Source organism: Vidua chalybeata, chromosome Z, assembly GCF_026979565.1.
Source record: "Vidua chalybeata isolate OUT-0048 chromosome Z, bVidCha1 merged haplotype, whole genome shotgun sequence".
Classification (NCBI taxonomy): Eukaryota; Metazoa; Chordata; class Aves; order Passeriformes; family Viduidae; genus Vidua; species Vidua chalybeata.
Window position 1 is genome coordinate 24,302,619 of NC_071570.1, and position 16,935 is coordinate 24,319,553.

General features: G+C 42.1%; 1 protein-coding gene across 1 annotated transcript in view; it reads right to left on the reverse strand.

Moving 5' to 3' along the window:
• Positions 1–16,108, reverse strand: part of DMRT1 (doublesex and mab-3 related transcription factor 1) — a 58,308-nt gene extending 42,200 nt beyond the window's left edge. The window contains exons 1-2 of the mRNA XM_053932804.1: positions 15,245–16,108; positions 11,994–12,177 (exon numbers count right to left, since the gene is read on the reverse strand). Of these exons, the coding sequence (XP_053788779.1) occupies positions 11,994–12,177; positions 15,245–16,033 (973 nt within the window). The 5' untranslated portion in view covers positions 16,034–16,108. The remainder of the gene's footprint in view (positions 1–11,993; positions 12,178–15,244) is intronic.
• Between the last annotated feature and the right edge of the window lie 827 nt (positions 16,109–16,935).

Below are 16,935 nucleotides of genomic sequence, written 5' to 3' on the forward strand. Positions count from 1 at the left end.
TCAGACATGAGGGCTAAAAGCAGTTGTGTCTCCAGGTTAGGAATATATAGCATAGCCAGAACATCTTACTGACACCACAGTACCTCTCCAACTCTAACCAGAAATATACATAATTCTCCTCAAAGCAGGAATACACATTTAAAACAAACAAACAAACAAATAAACCCCAAAGTGTGTGGTGTACCAATTCTGAGCCTCTTGTAGGTCTCTGGCCTCTTCCCTGAACTGAAGTGCACAAGGACCAATCTATTCCACCTCTTTATCACAACTATGCCTTATCACCTGCCAACTCCTACCATTTGCTTTTCACCTCCTCCCACCACAGCAAGACAAAACAACCAGTCATTGCAGCTTTCCTGCAGTGGGTCTGAAAACTATGGGTGTCATGAAAAATTCCTCGCTAGGTGCAGCTGCTGGACTGTTGAGTTCAGCTGGCATTATTAGTGAGAATCTGGCATAATGGCAGCAATGTGTATGGGTACAGGGCATGCTTCTTAAGGGCTACTTGACTGCAAGGACTCCATTTCACCTGGAAGGAATCAGTATTATTTTTTTTCTCCCCTTCAGGAATAACTCCAGAGTGGTCTTTGAGCAAAATGGCATTTACCTAGTTCTACTTCTGAAGGGCTAAACCAGCTCTAAGTGGGACACAGATTTTAACAAGAACAAAATTTGCCAGAAAAAGCACTCTAGGATAAACATTAGGCAAAGGAAACAACACATTTCAGGGAAAGTTGGGAGACCTCAGAACTAAGGTTATTTTCTATAAGCCTTCTTGAGCCTTATGGTGAATTCACAGGATTTTGTATCCCCAATGCTGCTGCTGTTCACAACACCAAACTTTAACTGGAGCTGGCATAGTCTGGCAAAGACATAAGCAATCAGAACAATCATACTGGAGATGAAATAAAGGTTATCTAGGGAGATCACTAAAATATAAAATAAACTGCTGACTTTCGCTCCAGTACATGTTCTCTGATCTTTTAATCATTCCTTTGTCTCTTGCCTGAGCTCTTCCAAGTTAAAGTCCAGGTGTGTGGGGCCAGACAATTGCTAAATCCCCACCACTAGCTACAAAGAGAAACCTAGGGAACAGTATGAACAGGAAACAGATCTACTTACCTTGTCCCCTCTCCTAACCTTCCATTGGTTTTGGTTCAGTGATGCCCTCCCTTCCCATATTCATTTTGAGCCCACTTTCTGGTATGTACCATGCTCCCAGGGCAGGAGTCACACTAGCACTAGTTCCATGGCCATCTCACCAGCTTCCCCAACCATATACTTGCCTAGAAGGACTGTGCCAGTTCATCCTCTTTCCAGGAACCACTAACATTCAGCACAGTATCCCCCAGGATCACCAGCTGTGCAGCAACAGTTTTTCTTTGGGATGGACTTCTTAATTTATCACTTCCAGTATGGGTTAAAACGGCTTTTGCTTGCATGTGACCATCATCTAACCAAGCCTCCCTGCAGTGCACTTTTGTCTTCTGCAGTGCTTGCCAGTACATGTATCTTTCCATCACATACCAGCACAACCTGTGATGATGCCAGATTTCCTTCCAAGATACCAGTGGGATGATTACAGCGAAGAGCATGTCCCTGTGAGATGCCTCCAGAAACACTATTGTGTTAAAATTCCCCACTCAGACCTACAAACAAATAGGATCATTTTCCTTAAAACCAAGTAACACAAACAATACTGATTTTCTGTCTGTTCAGGTTTCTAATCAAGATGCTAGGGGATACAAAAATCAAATGCCTTGCAGGATTTGTGGTTGAATCAATATGTCACTTCACCAAACAATTTTGTAATGATATAAGATTACCAACTTGACAGAATTTTTACCCATAAACTTCTGTTAATTCATGTTGTGTGAACATCATGTAACAGCTGCATTTCTCCCCTTCTTGCATATTTCATTTTGCTGTGGATTGTTCCACTATTTTCAAAAAAGTGATGTCGAGCTGATAGATTTGCAGCCATGTATCCTACCACACTTGCTTTTCTTGAAACACTGGCATGACATCATCTTTCTTTCAAGATTTAGGAACTTCCTCAGTCTTAAAAGATTTACTGGAAATCACAGAGTGGGTCAGGTTGGAAGGGATGGCAGGGAGTCATCTGGACCACCCACCCTGCTCAAGCAGGGTCATCTTACAAGACATTGTACAGGACTCTGTCCAGACAGTTCTGAAGTACCTCCAGTAAGGCAGACTTCCCATATCCTCAGCCAAGTTGTTGGTTTTTTTCTTTTTTCTTCCTAATATTGCATATGAGTTGTCAGTCCTGCTGATTTCAGTTCATGTTGGAACTGGAATGTCACCATCTCCATATGCAGCTATAATACTACAAGTCTTTTTGCAAAGCAAGGACCAGAAAAAAATTACTGAGCATTTCTTCCCATCTTCCATATGTAGAGTCATTATTCCATAATGGGTGAAGTTTTTGCTAACTCTGTATGTGTGTTTCGAATACAATTCAAAATCCCTTTCAATTTCAAGGTTTTTTAATTTTAATCTTCACACAAACCTATATTTTTTAAAGAAAATGTGATTTATGTAAATTAAAAAAAAAAAAAAAAAAAAAAAAACCAAAAAAAAAAAAAAACCAAAAAACAAGAAGAGAGCAATTTCATCCAGAAGACTGCAGCCCGGCAAAGTAAGTTTCTCTAGTCCCACACAGAGCCCCAGTCCAGATCCAGCTAACAGAAGCTGAAATATGCCTGATTTCAGTAGAACTAGAGAAGGACCATTTTGTTCACATTTAGTGTACACTTAATAAAAATGATCTGCTGCAAACATTTAGCATGCCACTTAACAATCCTCCTAATACAGCAGTAGAAATAAAAACTACAGAAAATAATATTTTATTTCCACAATTAATTTAAGTTCCAGGCCTTCAATAAGATATCTATGGCAGCAAATTCAACTTTCAATGTCTCTGTCATTGACTATAGCAGAGTAGTCGATCTTTTTTGGGAGCTGATGGGTAATGCTTGTTCTTTCTTCTCTTGCATTTTTGGTCCTTATAACACAACTATAGTGATCATATTCAAATCTTAAGTGGATAAAAATATGAATGGCTTTGGTAAAGAAAATACATTCAAAATGTTTGAATATGGCTTTGGCTCTGTGAAGGTGGTAGGCACTATTTTAATGCTCCAGCATATGTTTGTCCACACTAAACTGGAACAACAGGATTATTTATGTATCTGAAGTAATCAGTATGTGTGACAACTAACGGGATCAGGACCAATAAAATTGGTGCTTCAGAAAATTAAGGGCATGAGAAACAAGGAGCATTTTCAACCTCAGTATAAAAGCTGGGAATATGACTACTGTGTGTGCATATCTATGTATGCATGTTATTATTCAGAGATATCTTGAGATATCCAATTTGAGAAGGAAATTTACAAATAGTTAACTCTTTGTGTTCATGCTACCAAATCCAACATGCTACTAAAGTGAGTAATGGAGACAAAAGTAAAACCACAATTTTTAAAAAACAGAGGAAGAAATAAAAAATTATAGGAAATGAGGAAAGAAAAACACATTTCTGAACAATGGAAAACAGCCCAGACACCTGCAGGGGCAAAGAAGCAAATTCAGAGGAGGAGAAAGAAACTCCATGTGGATAAAATCTAAAGGGATTTAAGTCATTAATGAGAGATCAAAGAAAACATTAGAAGGGAGGGAAAGCTTCACAAGTGTCTGAGATAAGAGACTTCGGAGGAAATATGACTACGTTAAAATCACTATGACTCACACTAAAAATAATAAAGGGAGTAGGACGATGGTTGGAATTAGCTGGAGCCCATGTTTGGTTATAAGCTATTATCATGACAGAAACCCAAAAGTTTCTACAACAGACCAACTGGAAATAACAGGAGGGCTTTTTAACTCTACCCAATATGTGACACAAAAACTAAAAGCAGGAGTAGTGAAAAAACACTGCAGACATCCAGCAGACCTGAGTGAGAGAACAAGAATCACACAGACATGCGTAATTTCTGTGCATGATTGCCAGTGTTGCATGGGTGCAACAACATTTGCACTCAACAAAACTGGCTACAATGCAAATATAAATTGATCGCTAAATGAATGGTGTTCATGCATAACTGACAAATGCAGAGTGATTGGAACTACAGAGGCTTAGCATCTGCTGAAGTTCAGTTGTGTCCATTACTATCGACATCCAAATGACCAAACAGTGGCTTATCCTCTAAGCAATAAAATAGTACAAATAAAGACTGGAGACAGAAATTAAAAAACAAAAAATCAGACATCCAATCTTACTGCAAAGAAAGTAAGTATTTAACTAACAGTCAGTATTTAACTAACTCTCTGCAAACTCTTCAGGAAAACACCAAGACATGTGCATGAACAGTATTTGTTATTTAAGTAAAGGAGCTGTTCACAACCCTGATTAAGACTAGTAGGTACTCAACCTCAGAAGAAAGTTTAGTGAAGTTCAGTAAAACAGAAGAATGAGAAGAAGCATATGAAAAAGCATCCCTACAAAAGAAACCTTCAAAACTGCATTTTAATTCTCATGTTATTTAGTGACAAATCTACTGTAAATGGAAAATAGTGGAACAGGCTGAAATAGGAAGTTATTTGATAAATTAAGCAAATGAAAGCAGTCTTCAAGGTATAATAAAGCATGTGGAACAAAAGGAGAAGCAAGAAATCAAATCAGTGCTCAGTTAGGGAAGCGTGCAGTACTCCTTCACTCCTCACTTATATCTTTTCTTTAAAACAAAGAGCCCCACACATTCAGAGAAGTTATAATAACTGTTTCAAGGACACAGAAAGGAACAAGAGGTTAGCTGCAGATAGTGAATAATGTGCCCACGGATAGTAAATTCTTAGAAATTCCTAGTACATTTTCTGCTTCTGCTCCATTCCTTATCTCAGTGTTCATAGTAACAAATGGAAAGCACAATCTTGCACAGATAACTCTCTAAATCTGAATGCACATATGCAAATGTCAGTGTTACAGAGGAAGAGCTTCCAAGGCAAAAAGAACAATCAGATATGCTGACCAGCCCTGCTACCTTAGGTGGGAAGAAAATCTGGCGCTGGGACAGTGTACACAGCAAAGTCTGTCCAACACATAGAAAACTCCACTCAGCAGCTATCCTGCTCTAACCATACATCTATGTCTGGACACCTCATGTGGTATGTTGTGAAAAAACTTGGACAGCAAGATGCTGAAAACACAAAAAGCCCTATGCTGAAGTATTTTTGAAAATGAAAAAAAACCAAAAAAACAAAGCCCCAAAAAATTCTAAATCTCCAAATCCTTTTGGAAGAAAAAAAACTCTTCCAAAATGTGAAAGAAGGATAGAAGTAACTGCTGAGCTTCCTGTGCTTTATCTCCATCTCAGGGTTGAGCAGCCTTTCTCTCTCAAAGTAAGGGAGTCGGGGTAGGTCATGACTGGTCTCTGGCACCCTTGCTTCCTTGGCGTGCTGCAGAAACCTCTCCCCAGCCCCTGCCTCTGCTGAAGACAGCCCTAGACAATGTTCGGAATACCGCTTGCACAGAAAAAGAAAAGCAATCTTCTCTGAAGATTTTCCAAATCTGTTTATAATTCTATTTGTTTTTACACTTCCAGTGAAGCATCACACAGGACTGAAAGTCTGACAGGAAAAATAAAAACTTCCTAATTCAGACACCTTAAGAACTGCTGTTAGTTCTACCTTGGTTTCACCAATACAACAGAAATACCAGTCTTTTGACAAGAGTCACTGCCAGTGAATGGCTATGTACAGCACCTCAAACATTAGCTCAGTTGAAACACAGGCACCTACACACACATGCATGCATGCAAAGCTGCAGTGATGAATATTGCTGGAAAAGAGGAGTAGGAAAACTGCAAGCTTTGCAAGAGAACTGGAGAATTGACTGGAAACATCTAATCAGGGATGCAGAACCCTGTAACATTATGATTTATTTAAAAGAGTCAAACAATGGCTAGAGGAAATGAATCATATAAAAGATGACAAAGCTGTAGGAGATTTCCGTCATCTGCTTTAACCTGAACACTGATCAGAGTTTATCCCCATATTAATCACTTAAGATCATAATCTAACACACTCTTAAACACCTCTCCTGATTACGCTTCACTTACCCTCTTGTCCTTATGCAGGTCACTCCGTTGCTAATTGCAGTACTCGTTAGGAAAAAAGTGTCTAGTGTCCAATTTAATTTTGCCTTTTTTAGTTTCAAGCCGTTGCTCCTTGTTATGCTGTCTCAAGCACTGTAAATAATCCCTCCTCCTCCTCCATATTATTACCTCTCAAATATTTATAGACTGTTTATATCCACCCTTAGTCTCCTTTTCTACAAGCAATACATCATTTTTGTCAGCCTTCCCTCTATCCTTTCAGATTTATCTATGTCCTTTTATAATGAGATGCTCAGAACTCCTCTACCATTTTCTGAAGTACAGTGAATCCAAAGCAGCAGAAAGAAGCTGAAATGTCCACCCTTTTTTACTTCACAACCAAATCCTTCTTACTTAACTCTGAGTGAAACACATTATTTTGATAGGAATTGAAAATTACAAAACCATGGCCACTACACTATGAAGTGCTTTGTTCATTGCATACTTTTATCAGTCCAGGATTAAAAAAGCCTATTCAGGATAAATATTATCCTAAATCAAGGGAAGATTGTTCAAAGCTCCTGTAATATTTACTTAGTCCAGCTTGAAAGAGATTTAGTAACTAAGAAAACTACTATACAGGCAGAAGACCACTTCCAACAACTACTTCCCAAGACAATGTCAAACTTGTGCTGTGGAAATCATGTCAATCCAAGAGGGGTAAGAAATCCACAAACTCTTACAAGAGACACATGCATATGTGATTCTTTTTCTCTCATCTTAACTGCAATGAACTGGAGAAAACCAGATGATTCATCATCATCGTGATGGATTAGTTATTCACTGGGGAAGGACACAAAACTTCTCTCTTTGCTTGCTGTTACAATCCAGGTCAAAGGCAGGTCATGTTTAATTGTACTCCTTATTTTTTAAGAGAGATTTGTTGACTCTGGGAAAAGCCAGGGGAAAGCACCAGGAAGCAATGGAAGGAGGTTGGCAGGACCAGGAGGCAGCCAGCAACGAAAACTGGTTAGGAAGCAGCCATGCAGGAGAAAATCATCCTTGGAAAATAGTGAGGAGACCAAGAGAAAAGCAAAGAGAAGGAGAATGGACCAATAACCACTGCAGACCACCAAGCTCTCTGAGGGCATGCAGCCATTATGTTAGTCCTGGTACAGGCAGACAAAGCAGATAATGCTGCCTTCTTACTGCCAGCCTTGCTGAAGCTGATGCCACCTGAAATATCAATCCCCTCCACCACCTGTCAGTCCCCACAATGCTAATTCTTTGTTTAAAAAAAAAAAAAATCTACCATAGAGTATTACTAGGTCAAAAGAGTTAAGATTTCTTTCACAGGCTTGCAAATGCTTATCAGTATTGAGGCTGACTGAACTTCAAATTTAAGTATGTTGACTTAATGTCAATGCAAGCAAGTAGGAATTTCAGAGATTCACAGAACAGTCTAGTTTGGAAAGGATCTTTGGACACCATCTGGCTCAAACTTTACTCACCAGAGCCAGCTTCCTAGCTGGATCATGCTGCTTATACACCATCCAGCCAAGTTCTGAGCCTCCCCAAACATGGAGACTCCAGAACCTCTCTGGCTAACTTGTTTCAACCCCCAAGCACTCTCACAGTGAAATGGCCACAGCAGCTTCCACATGATCAGTTGACTAAAATGAGGCTTCTTTGATGAAACTGGAATTTTGACAGCACATGACACTATACTATAAATACTGTTTAAGAGCTTTATTTCAAAGAGAAAGTTTCTCACTTTTTAAAACCAGGCTACTATATTTTTCCATTATAACAACTAGTTTTCTTAAAACTCATCAGCTGCAAGATCTGGCATCAATTTTTGAAATCACAACAGTGATCAAGAAAGTAAAGGAAGAGTAAAGAAGGCATGGTAGGGTTTTTGCAGACGGCTAGGGCACTGCAAGTTCAAAGGGATCTCAGTACCATCATACATTAGGCATTCTATTACTGCTGACCCCACTACGGTTTGTATTTATGAGTAGATAAACCCCTTTCTATTCATCAAAGAGTTTCAGAGTGAAGACAGCAGCTACTTAGAGAAAAAAAGAATACTATTTTGTTTCTGTCAAACATAATAAATGTAACAAAGGGAAATAACAAATACAAGCTTACTAGTCACAATTCTTGAAAATGATGTTTGTCAACCGCTCATACTAGGAAGGCACCTCAACACTGCTGTCATTGCACATACAACAGGGAAACAACCTCAACAGAGCACAGGACCAGAAGCTGGCATTTACATCACACAATAGTCCCATCTATACTGGACACTTCTAAACTGGGCCAACAAGAGTGCAAAACAGCAGAAAGAAGGGGTGCTATCTAGCACCTTCCAGTCATCTGGTGATGTATCTTGCAGCCACTCCACTGGCCAAATGCCAAACATGACCCTTAGTCTGTGACAAGGATTAAATATAATGAAGCAAAAGTGAAATGCATTCTCCTTCATTCAGTATGAGCAGCTTTCTTTTTTTCAGTAAACGCTAAGGTGTTTAGTGACCTCATCTGCCTCCCCTCTCTGATCCCCATGACTGCTAAATATCAAAACAGCAGAGGCTCTAAATTGACAAAAACCAGTGAAGAACACAGATGTTATAAAATGAGAATGTCTGAGAAGCACATTCTACATACTTCACCATAATCTTTCCTATATTTTGCATATCTGTTAACCTAACAAGATATACCTATCCTACAGAAGGGAGGACAATTATGTCAAATGCCCTGGGATAATGACTTTTGCTGCTCTGTGGCAAAAGTGCAAAAGTGCAAAAATGGCCTTTTCTTTCAGCAATCTACAACTTCTTAAGGGGAACTGCACAAGAACAACAAATTCAGTCTATAAGACACTCTACTTATGTCCTGAGACCATGGTCTGTTCCCTTCCAACTACCCTGCAAATTCCCATCTTGCTTTTGAGTGGGAACATACACTCCATCCAAAGTAAACGTGCTTGACATGGTTCATGTTCAAACACCTATGCTATGACCATGATAATTCATTTTTTCCCTTTTCAAAAACAGCGTGTCACAATGGGATCTGAAAAACTGCCTCTGGTATCCAGGTGTCATACTATTTCTTATCTGCTAATAAAATGGATACAGCAAGCAATGACACTCTCTCTTGCACTATGTCTGATTTGTGTGACTCCTTCACACATCACTCCTCTGCTAGAAAACAATGCTCCACGTGATGGGAGTCCGAAAGAAGAACTGCCCTCATAAGCCAAAAACCTGAGAGGAGGAATAGAATTACCGCTGTGAAAATCACCTCTTGCTCAATCTAATGTGAATCATACGGGACACACTGTACTCCCAGAAGCCACTGCTTAACCTGGGGCTTGCAGGGAACTGTTGATTCCCCTTGCCATGAAGGGTTTCACTTTTCCCTGCTTCCTTTAATAATTACTGTAAAAAAAAAAAAAAAAAAAAAGAATCAGCACCTCAGCCTACTAACCTGAGACAATGACACTTGCTCTGATGGGGTCTCTCATTTTGCTTGCATTTTAGGGTAGCAATAAAATCATAAAACAACAATACAATAATCCATCAAGTACCTGGTCCTGAAAAACCCACCATCTAAAGCCAAAACTTATGCCACATGGCAACTTTCATCTGAAAAAAAAGATCGTTATACGCTAAAAAGAAAAGCATGGGGATATTTTGGCTATATTCCTCACCAAATCCTGCACTCAGACACTTGACAAAGCTACCCTACAGACCTGAAGAAATGCACAGCACCTTCTCCAGCTTCAGAGCCAGCAGACAGTCACTGGTATAAGGTTAAATCTCATGAGTATGGGATTTAACACTGTTTTCAGCAACTGAACCTACCAAAACTATTAGGGACATAACTTTATTTATACAGTGTAGTCACCTCTGAGCTAAGTACAATGTCTGTTGCTACTTGTCTGGTGCCCAAAAGCAAAACTATGAATCTGATTTCCTATTCATTCGGAGATGCTTCCATTTCTGGTGAACAAGGTTGATTCTGTCTTGATTCTTGACTTGAATCACATCTTCTTTCTGGAGATGAAGCTGTGTATTTCAAATGTTATCACTCACAAACAGTTATTTATTTGGACACAAATAATAACAGTTAGTTATTTAGTAAAATGCTTGAGAAACAATGTATTTAAATTGCTCAAATTCCATTGTAAGAAAGATGACTGCTCTGACTGAAAATAATTGAACAGTTCAAAATCCTTTAAAATTAGGCATTTTTATGTTTTGAAGTACTTTTTCAAGCATGTGAATTGCCTTGAGCCTGTTTGGTCAATGCTTTTCATTAAAAGACCATAATTTAATTAAATTAACTAGTAATTATTAAAATGGGTAAATACTGTCATTTCAAAAACATTAAGATCAAAGCTTATGCCAGGTTTGTCAACAGTAAAATTCTTTCATTCTTTGGCCTTTCTGTACAAGCAAGGATCTTCTTGTTCTCCTCAGATGTACACAATCTCTATATATTACTGAATATACTACTTTAATCTTTACCCAGCTTTTTCCATGTCTATAGACAAAGCATGCAGTAATGCAAATATGAAAGGAGTAACTGCATCAATTCAAAGGTGACACTAACATAATGAAAACAAAAAAAGCCAATAAAAAGCTATTTATTGCTTTATTAAGCAGTTCTTTTAAAAGCTTCCCAACAAAATTCCTCTACAATTGTCTGAAAATGCCTGTCTGCACTAGACCCAACAAATCCATCTGACATACTTTTAATGGCCTGCAAAACAGAGTAGCATCACTTGACAGACACACACATGCATTGTCCTTTTATTAATTAATGCAAAGCATTGCCCATTTTAGAATCACCTTTCTATCTGGCAAATATATTCACCTGTATTACTGGCATGTGCATAAATTATTAAAAATGAATGAAACTTCCTTTTCACCTGTATTTGTTTGCTTTTTTCTGTCTATACAGAAGAAATCAATTACACCAGCTCCTTTCTTCTATATGTTCAATCACTGTATCTGTCAGGCATAGTTAGAAAAGGGAAAAAGCAATTTGCATAGGAAAAAACATTTTGCCTCGAGTCTTCACTTGCCTAGCATATTCAAATCCCATCTTTGCTTAGCCATGCTTTCACTGAATAAACAGACAAATAGTGTTTCTTGTTGTTGGTTTTTTTTGGATTTTGTTTTACAAGTGTTAAATGCAATACAGTAATTGTAGTAAAAGAGGACTATATCACTCTTTCATAGTTCATCACACCATGCCACACAGAACCAGTGTGCCACCACATCAAGTTTTGTAAGGCTGGCAGATCTCTGCTGCTGGGGTCAATAACATTACCTATGTACTTGGCTTCTGTACAGTTCTGGAAACTTGAATTTTGAAGAAGCTACCAAGGCAGCCAAAACCCACTTACTACGACTGTAGCAGGAGTACATGTTTTGGGACAAAGGACAAAAGCTTCCCATAATTCTCTACTTGCAATCACACACCCTATCGAATTTTATTACAGCACAAGTCTGTGTAAAAGAAATTTTGATTTTCAAGTAAAAATAATCAAATAAAAAAGACTGATACTGGATCCTTCCCTTCCACTAGCTTTACATTACATTGTACAAAATGTAACTCTACTTTATTTATTTACTTTAAAATAATTTAAAACTTTAAATTAAAAACTTTACTTTTATTTATTTACTTTTATTTTACTTACAAAATGTAAATTACTAACTTTACATTTACATTGTACAAAAGTATAATGTTGCTGGGGAGAGGACTCTCCATAACCCTGTCACTGCAAAGAGGGGAACAGGTGTCAACAGCAGGCATAAGCAGTGTTGGCCATCACCCTCAGCTGTGAGCACTGCTCTCCCATCACTTTACCTGGTGGTGTACTAGCTGCTGTCATGGCTGTACTTGTCGAGTGCATTGGGCTGCTACTTTCCAGTGAGAGGCAAGAGCTGCCACCACTGTTCTTCTTAACAACCATCTCAGGGACACTGGGTAGGGGCACTGGGTGGCTGATTCCCAGTTCCTCTTCCTGAGCTTGCTGTCTTCTTAGGGCAACCTAGGAACAAAAGACAAGACATAAGGTATGCTCTGTGATTTTGAGCACAATCTATACTGGCAGCAATGAACAACTCAGATTCAAAGCTGGTTTTTCACTATTCATACTGGAGAGTAATGCTTATCATAGAATCACTAAGGCTGGAAAAGACCTCCAAGACCAGTTTTCAACCAAACACCACTAAATGTCAGCTAAACTACAACACTAACTGTCAGATCCAGTTGTTTCTTGAACACCTCCAGGGATGGTTCCTGGTTTCAGTACAGACAATTCTTTCTGCTCTTCCTGATGTCAACCTGAACATTCCCTGTCCCAGCTTAAGCCGATTTCCTCTTATACTGTCACTACTGGCTGCCTGGAAGAAGAGGTTGACCCACAACCTCCTTTCAGGCAGCTGCAGAAGGTCCCTCCTGAGCCCCCTCTTCTCCAGGCTAAACAAAGCCAAATCTCTCAGCCACTCCTAGGCCTGGCTTACTCTCTAGGCCCTTCACATAATCCAGCCAATGGGTAGAGAAGTATATAAAGCAAAAACCAACCCCTTTTTGTGTCCAAGCACATATGAACAAGCCTATGAAATGCTGGTGACATACACATCTTCCTCCACTGAGGCCCAATGAACACACGTTACAGTTGACTACACTCCCCCTGCACAGCTGCTCTTGGGACAAGCACACTGTAGAAAGTGTAGTCACTACCCTCCTCTCTGCTTATACAACAGCTGCTGGGGTTAAGGTTAGTCTGCTTGCAGGGTTCTGCAGTGCCTCTTACCAATATAAAACAGCTTTTCATGAGGGCTTGTACCTGCGATCTGCTGCTCTATCCAGGCCTGCTAGGTTCCCTGCTGGCTCTTTGCTGGAAATGTTGTCCTTCAAGGAAATTTCAGCATACAATACACTGTACAGAGAGAACCATTATGGAAGAAGCATGGCAAATGTAGGGTACCAACCTGCAAGCATCTCAGACAGCATCACACACATTGAAGAGAGCTGGGCAAGTCTGGAGAAGCTGGAGCTTCCCGTTTCTTTCCCAATACTGACAATGTTCCAAAGCCTAACTGCCACTGGCCAAGCCTATGGGCACTACACAGTCTGGACATGGGTGCAAACAAACCATACTCACTTCTTGCAGACAGCCCCTACTGCCTCCTTGAACTAGGAGATCAATTTAACACATCTGTCCACCTATGCCATTTGTGTCTGGGGAGTATATATATGGCACTTCTGCAGCTATATACCCTGCTACTTGTGAGGTGACTGATTTGCATCTTTTCTTGAACCTTGGAAATCTCTTCCAGTTTACAGACTGGGATCATGGGCGTTTCTTGCTGGAAATTCTCCTGGGTATCTGGGACAGGACTTCCCTATATTTTCATGTTCAACAGCTACACTTTTTCCTAATACAGATTATAATTCTGTTAGTTAGTATTAGCCCTTGCAATAAGAAACATCCTGTACAGAGGGTGCAGACTTGCAAACACTGCTGTAACTTCGACTTCACAAGCCAATAACCTTGACCTGTAAAATTCCACCAGCATCAAGGGGCTTACTGCAGAAATACATCAAAAGGGGGAAAGACAGACTTTAAATGCGTAACTCCTACACAGATAAGGTTTAGCTAGGGAGGCTTTCAAAGCTACTTTCAAATACTAGGCAGGGAAGAGAATACCCCCAGGAGGACCATCACCGGAGCCTGCTAGCAGGAGGCACACACTGCCTGACAGAAGCAGCTCAGCAGCAAAGGAATCCGTGCCGATGGGGACACTTCACTTTGTACTCACTTCCCCGAGGCAGACAGCGAAGTGATTCGCATTTATTTTTCCAAGGTTCACACCAGGCAGAGAAAGTGCATGTAACTTGGGCATAACAACAATTTCTGTACTGGCATACTACCAACAAGGAGGAATTGTTCATTGTTTAAATGAACGAAAACTTACTCCCATTGAGTTCTGAGGATGTTCTGAGGACCTGCACTGAATAACAATTTTTTTTTAAAAAAAGCAGGGATTTAATCTAGGGCTGCTTAGGTTTTTAAAACCTGTCAGCCCGACACACATTTTATCCGGGACCACAAAGCTCTGAGCAGACAACAATTGCAAACTGATGGGTACGTCTCATATCATCACGATGTACCTTCACTCATCACTCGCTCCAGGAGCTCTAAAGCCTTTTCAATTATTTGCTAGCAGGGGATAATTTGCACTAACGAAGGCGTAAAATGCCCCTCACAGAGCTCAACTACTCCAGCAGACTCTTCAATACACGCCCAGGACCCCCTTTATTAAAGTTTGCAAGATAAAGATCACAACAGAGCCCTGTAATTAACAGAGCCCTATATTTACACCGCCAGAATTGTGACTTCAGCGAGACGACCCAACGAAAACATTATTCCTACCCTGAACTGGACACAGGTTGTTTTCTTAGTGCTCAGAATACTGAGCCCTCGTTAAAATTTAAGATAACTCACCTACACAGCTATGTGAGGAACTCCTACATACAAAATTTCGAACAACGCCGTTAAAAAAATCCCCCAAAAAAGTTAGAAATGCGCTCAGCTGAAGCCACCAGCACAAGGAAACGCAGTTTACACCGCGTCTGAAACCACCAGCACAAAATATTCTCGATAAGTAATTTGTTGGCTAGATTATACATTTTCTTGTTAAAAGCAAGAAAACGGCCACTGACGGTAGCTCAGGTCGCTCCATGCAGGTTCTGCAGCCCCTCGGGTGCTGTCCTCAGGGCCCGGCTGTACCCGGCCCGGGGGAGCGGCTCTCGGCTGTGCCCGGCAGGTGCAGCTGACCGCTCACCGCTGCCGCTCGCCCCGACAGCAATCCTCCGCGCCTTTGAGGCATCTCCCATTTTTTATGGAAAAAAAAATTAAGTAACTTGCGAGAAATATAGCGAGAAGTCTCACTAACATAGTAAGGCAGCGGTGTAACTCCTGGCTCCTGTCCGGGGCGAGGCTACCCGCGGCTGCGGTCTCGCAGCGCACCGCATCTTGGCGCGGCCGCTTGGCCCCGAGGGGCCCGAGCCCGCGGGCGCGGAGAACACCCCGCTCCGGCACAGCTCACCTGCGCTGCCATGACGCGCTGCCGCTCGGCGATTAGGCTGCACTTGTTGCACTGGCAGTCCCGCCACATGCAAAAGCGCTTGTGCCCCTTCAGCGGCGAGGAGTAGCCGTGGTTGCGGCAGCGGGCACACTTGGGCAGTCGCGGCTGCTTCTTCCCCGCTGCAGCGGCGCCCCTGTCCGCCGGGGCGGCGGCCATAGGGGCCGCCGCCTTCCCGAAGCTGTTCGCCTCGTCCCCTGGGCCCGCGACGTCCGGGGGCTTGCTAAAGGCCGGGGTGTCACTGGGCATCGCGGCAGGCTGGGGGCAGCTGGGAGAGCAGTCTGCGCGCCTCTGCCCCGTCCCGTCCCGCCACCCCGCGCGTTTTGGCGGGCAGCAGCAGGCGGGCGTCGCCCCTCCTGCCGCGCCTCCCCCACTCCTGCTCCGGGGCGTCCGTGGCCGCGAAATCCTTGCTACCCCGAGGGAGCGGCCACCCTTCCCTTCGCGCTCCTCCTCCCCCACCAGGCCGGCCTGCGGTGGGAAAGGCGGGCCCCGTCCAGGCCGCTGCCCGTCGGATGTACGGTGCGGGGACGGGGCGGCCGACGCCCGGAGGTACTGCGGGGCTCGGCTCAGTCGCGCTGCCCGCAGGTCCCGCACGACAGGATACCCAGGCCCCCGGTCGGGGGCTGCTCCGCGGCCGTCCTGCGGCCTCTGCCCACCCTCCGTGCCCCGCAGCAGCCAGCGCAGGCCGTGTCCATGGTGGTGATGCTGGACGAGGTCTGCGACAGCAAGGCGGAATCGATCCGGAGAGGCCATGTTTAAGCCCAGTGGTCCTCTGGGTTGGGCAGGTCAGGTTTGGGCAGGCGATCAACATGGCCTGGCCCAGGGAGAGGTGTGACGCCCGAATCAGGCACCCCAGTGCCGCGCCTCAGCTGCTCTGTCGTTGGGCTGCTGCCGTCTTGCTGGACTGCGACTCCCTGAACGCGTTACCTTGGGCTTGTATAGTGCAGTGTGCATAAAGACCCCTTGATCGATATCTGTGTGGGCAGGTGATACCAGCAGGTATAAGGGCGAGTGAGAACATGGTGATAACTCGGTAGCCATCACCTCTGGAGCCTGTGTGGGTGACAGAGTGGCTGAAATCTGCAGGAGAAGACAAGCAAAGATGCTTTTTTCTTCTTTACATAGGCTGCCCTTCCAACTTGGCACTATGTGATTTATAAATGCATGCAGCTCTACAGATATTATTTACAGTATTAATATTTCCTCTGTTACACCTTTAAATCTTTCTGGGCTCAACTTTAAATGACACTATCTTCATGCTGAAATGAAACTATTAAATTGCATCTCAATCTAAGATGAATGACAACTGTCAAATGAGTGACTCAACAGAGATGAAGCAGAAAGCACCTAAGATTATGTGAAGCTGATTTATAAAGATTGCATAAAGATTTCTATAACCCCAGCTTCATGACTCAGCATATCAGATGGCAGTAAGTTACAGTAGGTAGAAATTTATTTCTGCTAGAAGAAGCCAAGAAAAGCATCTCTCTCTTTGTGATCAGCTAACTCCAAGCTAATTCTGCTCAGACTGAGCCTCCATGCTGGAAACAGTGAGTGCCTATCTCAACCTGAAGAAAGCCCCAGATCCCTGCTGCTTGATGCTTTGCATTAGCTTTTAATAAATTCAATTTAAAGAACTTGTTCCTTCATGGTAC